The 5,300-nt window shown below is 44.8% G+C and overlaps 1 protein-coding gene across 2 annotated transcripts in view; it reads right to left on the bottom strand.

Moving 5' to 3' along the window:
* Positions 1-4,545, bottom strand: part of PDE7A (phosphodiesterase 7A) — a 75,774-nt gene extending 71,229 nt beyond the window's left edge. The window contains exon 1 of one of the 2 annotated variants that reach the window (XM_057380316.1): positions 4,307-4,545. In XM_057380316.1, coding sequence (XP_057236299.1) covers positions 4,307-4,444 — 138 coding nt within the window. In that variant the 5' untranslated portion in view covers positions 4,445-4,545. The remainder of the gene's footprint in view (positions 1-4,306) is intronic. The other variant, XM_057380318.1, reaches the window with a different exon arrangement.
* Positions 4,546-5,300: the final 755 nt, after the last annotated feature.

Below are 5,300 nucleotides of genomic sequence, written 5' to 3'. Positions count from 1 at the left end.
TAGAAATGAGCAGCTGCAAGGAAAAAATAGGTCATGCCAAAACTTCTCTCAGCAAAAAGGTGCAACCATGGGATTAAAGACCAATGCCTGTGTTGACACTATATAAATACACCTCCGAATCRCATCTAATTTACAATGCTACATGCAAAGCAAAATGTGGTTGGATCACATCAGGTGACAGACAGTGGCAAGAAGAAATRCACAACGAAAGGTGGCCTAAGTCCTTTGCTAATGTTGGGAAAGAGGAAGCATACACATTTCACTGAAGAATCAACCAATGCAGAGTATTTCCAGTTTCTCTAAGTGACATCTTACCCCACTTCATCCCTCATGTCAAATCTATGATTCCATGTGCATGATCTACAGTCTATTGTTCAGGTGTATATCCCATGAGAGTCACCAAGCACGACAGTATATTGATGTCGTGCTTTAATGCACGAAATGGAGATGCRAAGAAGGATCATGAACTGGGTTATCAAATACCAGGTGGCCAGATGTGGTACTGTATGGTACAGAGTAGTACTTGGTGCTTCAGGTGGAGACGGTRCCTATATTTCTGAGATTCAAATGGAGTCTTCTATTATTTGCTCCATTCATTCTTCATGCAATTTCATCATTCAGAGACATCCTTCTTTATCATCATCAATTTCAATCATTTAAAGGCAAAAAGGCTAAAGCTAGATCTTTACTTCTATTCAGACATTGCTACAATGCCATTTTTGGAGGAACTGAAGAGACTGCAAAACCAGTTACAAAGTAGAGGGATGAATATGAGTCAAAAATAGCAGGTTAGGCCAAAGTTTTCTTACTCATTTGTGGTATGTTTATGTCAATTCAACATGGGAAGAGGGGGAGTGCAACACAAGACAATCTAAAAGTAGCTTGCAGCTACATTTGCAAAGTGGTTTTCATTATAAACCCTTATTCAGAAAAACTCAAAGAATTTTTACCTTAAGTCCAATTCTAGAAACTTGCTACTATAATAACACAAGTTAAAAACTAGACAAGGCAATATATCAAAACTATTCTTTAAAAGATCAGCTTTAATTTGAAAAACATAATTTTGTAGCATTTGGAATGTATGATCCAAGGTACCATTTATTTAACAACTGCCTGATCTCACAGCGAACCTAAATTCAGATTTTGTAAATGTGAAATGTTCTGGTCATTTCAACTCTTACATTCAAATGCCCCTAAAAGCAGCTTTTAACACTAGCATTTAAAGTTATTTCATGTTTAAAGACAATTATTAACTCAAACATTTGTATAAACCCATCCAATAGCTGCTTTTCACTTGACTGGACTTGAACAATAAATATCACAAATAACCTCCAGATGTCATCACTATTATTTTTGTTGTAAAAACTTCGAAATTAATGAAAATTAAGACCATAGGGAAGGAATTCCTATATAAAAGAAAGCTGCAAGGAAAAAGAAATAAGCCATTCTCTAAATTTATTTGGCATAGTAAAAGGTGCAAATCACCACAAGGAAGACTTCATTTCAGTATTAAGAAAGAACTTGCTCATGACAAGAACAGTTAAGCACTATTAAGAACAGTCGACTAGTAAGATTGCATAATATCTATTATTTAAGGCTTTTATGAATTCCAAAAACCTAGTGGTATCATCTCTTCCTTTAAATCAGTTCTGACAAACTTCACTAAGCCTATTTTATTCAAAATGATGGCAGGAAGCTACCAAGTTTCCTGCTTGTGTTAGTGAACCAAATGAGCAAGCACCTGACAAGCATCAGAGATGGCATAGAGGAAGCAATAATGACACGTGCCCAATGTCTGGGCTTTTAACCTTCAGCAATAATGAGTTATGTCAACTCACCTCATCTCATAAGACTGTATCTTAAAAAATAGATTAAGCAAACAGATTAGACAAACATCTGCCAGTAACAGTGTAAGTACACTTTATCCTTCCTGGGGCTGAGAGGAGTAGACCAGAATTCTCCAGGTCATTGTCAGCACCACTTTATTTTAAAGTTTTAAAAAAGCAACACACAGTCCATTTTGAACACATATAGTGAAACTTTAAGGAAACTGAAATTTTACTTAATATATTAGAGATAAAAAATTGCCTGCTTCAGACTGTCACAATTAAATGGTGTGTGCATTTACCTCATGTATGTCTCCTGTGTAAAATAACCTCTTGCTGGAAGGATAARCCTAAAACATCTTATGACTCAATCATTTCACTTTCAAGCTCTAAGTGGAATATAATTTTCAAGACCTTACATTTTTCAATAAAATCTGCTAAATTAATATTAGTTGTAAAATGCTGGCTCTACATACCAATTTCTTGAGTACGCATTTCGTTTTAYATGTATTGCTCAAAGCTAGCTGGAGCAGAAGACTGAAAATGACAAACACGTAAGAGTTCAGATCTCCTTGAACAGCAATGAAACTGGAATACTCTGAGTCTTGCAAGAGACTTCTAAGGTGAAATTAAGTTCAGGAWTTACATAGAATCATTAATCTTACTGGCGATGCTTCTTAGTCCATCATTTACACCAGCCTGTGATTGCAGGTCTGGTAGACATCCATATCCTATTGTTTGCAGGAGACATCAGGGAAAGGCAAAAAAAAGGTAAAGCTGTATTCTAATCTGATGTCTGATAACAGCAAAGGCTTTCTCACTTAAATATCCTAATTCCTTTTTATTAATGTATAAATTTAGTTACTTGGTTTATGAAAGCAAAATACTACTTGGTCAAGCTCACAYAGTTTTCCATTTTTACAAGTTATTCAAGCACCTCTTCCTGGAACTCTCTGAAATACCTGCAGTACATTGGTCAGAAAACAAAGAATTCATTGACAAGCTTGAAAGTTGGAGGGAAAAAAAACACTTTAAATGTCAATACCATATTTAATTAGCTAAGCTTGTATAAACTTCATGCATCGCCTGTTCTGGAGACCATACAGAAAGAAATAAAATATATATCCTTGACCATTTTGCATATTCCTTTTCAGAAAACCACCAATGCTTCAAACAAGGGAAACTCTTATCTACACAGAACAAAGCGTGCTATATTAGGCTGGACTTTCAAGACGACTTACACATATGGAAAATTTACCATCACAAAGCACAGCTCAGAACAAGCAGTACAAATGGAAAAGATCCTAGCTCAGTTGCTACATGGAAAACTAATTTGTCATAATACCAAAGTTTTTGTCAATTATTACATTTATACTCAGGGAAGGAAGCATTGTTAACRTATGTTCATCTTCATTTGCTTGCTAATAATTATTTCTACATGCATTCAAATTTCTCTCATTAACACAGTATTTTGTTGATTCTTCCTGTCCAAACATACATGTGCCTAAGGCTCACACACACACACAGAGCTTCACTGCTACCWAACAGGAGACAAAGCCAAAACTGACTGGCAGCTTGGTACTTTCTACACAGATGTATGTGAAGCAAAGTCACGAAAAAAGTATAATAACTTAGATAAGATATACCAAAAATGTACAGAACAAAAAATTACCATTACACATACATAGAGCAAAGACAACATCTTCTGAAAGGACAACATATTTCACAGCACTTAAACAGACCTTTCAATCTCGACATAGGAAATCCCTCGAARCCAAAACGGGTTGCCTCCCCACCAAAACATATGCTTTCCACCATAATTCCAGATTTTCTCCAGAGACTTCCGCCAGAATATAATTTTATCACTGGGTGCTGGGAAACCATACTAACGCACATCCAGAAATTTAGGGCAGTGCTAACAAGAAAAACCTGCCTTTTGTCCTGATAGTTATAATGACCTTTTTCACAGTATTTCCAACACGATCGGATGAAACAAAATACAGTATAGTTCACACTGTGACTGATGTAATATGGACTAGGAACAATACAGGGGAAATGAAAAAAACCAATGATCTTTGTCTCCTTCTACACAGATTGCCAAGTCTCAATAGTTGGAGGGAGAAAAAAGCAGAGCATCCCAAATAAAACGCTGCAGTGCATGTTCACCATTTCAGTAAAGTCGCTGCAGCTTTTGGCAGCCCCGTAGGAAATTTAGACCCTTCAAAGAAAGCTCAAGCTAACAAAAGAGCTAAAAAACAGCCCTAGCTTAAAAATCACAGGAGAAACAATCCACTGACTGTGAAAATAGCCAAGGAGTTCACCGCTAGCATCGCAAGCGATGCTAAATAGCTCGTCATAAAAATATTAAATATCACGGCAATAGCTAGCCATAAAAATATTAAATGTTATATTTTCCCTCTACCGCCGCTGGTGCTGGGGGGCAGGCGGGCAAGGGCAGCGGGCCCGGTGGCAATGCCTACCTGCGAGAGCTGCCGGGGGTTGGGGCAGCCGAAGAGCGCGGAGCTGGAGCTGAAGCTGATGGCCCCTCTGCGGCTGAGGACGTGCTGCGGCACCGGCCTGTCCAGCGGCAGCACGGGTAGCTGGTAACATACTTCCATTGACGAAGCCTCCGTGCGCCGGCCCGCCGCGGGGCAGCGGCCTCGCCCGCCGCACCTGCCCGCACAGGGCTCGCCGCAGCGGGAAAGGACCGGCGGCAAAGCCCCGCGGGGGCCCGGCGCCTCCTCGCCGCCCCCGCGCCCCCCGGGGGGCCGGGCCGGGCCGCGCCGGGCCCCGCGGGGGGCGCGGGGGCCCCCCGGGGGGCCGGGCCGGGCCGCGCCGGGCCCCGCGGGGGGCGCGGGGGCCCCCCGGGGGGCCGGGCCGGGCCGCGCCGGGCCCCGCGCCTTTGTGCTTCGCCGCCGCCAAAGCCCGGCGGGAGCCGCCGGCGGGAGCGAGGGGTAGGCGGCGGAGCGGGACGGCTCTGTCAGCGCCCGGGGCGGCGAGTCCCGGCCCGCAGCCCGCGGCCGCCGCCGCTCCCTGCCTCAAGCGCGCTGCCGCCGGCGGGAGCCGCTGTCAGCCCCGATGCCCGGCGCCGCGCATGGAGGGCCGGGGGCCGCGCTGGGGGAGACACGCGCCGCGCTCGCCCCTATTGTCCGGCACAGCCGGGAGCGGGAGGAGGAGGCGCCGCTCTGCCGAGGGGAAGGGGCCGGGCCGTCAGAGAGGGGACCCGGGGAGGAGGGGGCGGAGGAGAAGGAGGAGGAGGAGGAGGAGAACGGAGAGAAGAAGGAGTAGGAGGAGGAGGAGGAGGAGGAGGAGGAGGAGGAGGAGGGATGGCGCCTCCGCCCCGCCCGCGCGCGGCGGCCCGGCTGGAGGAACAGGCACGAGCCCGGCGGACCGTGCGTGGGTCGCGCGGCTGGCGACACGCGCAGAGCGGCGTCATCACGTCACCGCTGCCCACACTCTCCCCGTCCGCGCGCA

This window comes from Malurus melanocephalus, unplaced genomic scaffold (assembly GCF_030028575.1).
Source record: "Malurus melanocephalus ecotype Western Australia unplaced genomic scaffold, MMel_1.1 scaffold_443, whole genome shotgun sequence".
In the NCBI taxonomy this organism is placed as follows: Eukaryota; Metazoa; Chordata; class Aves; order Passeriformes; family Maluridae; genus Malurus; species Malurus melanocephalus.
This window is presented reverse-complemented; position numbering and strand designations above follow the sequence as displayed.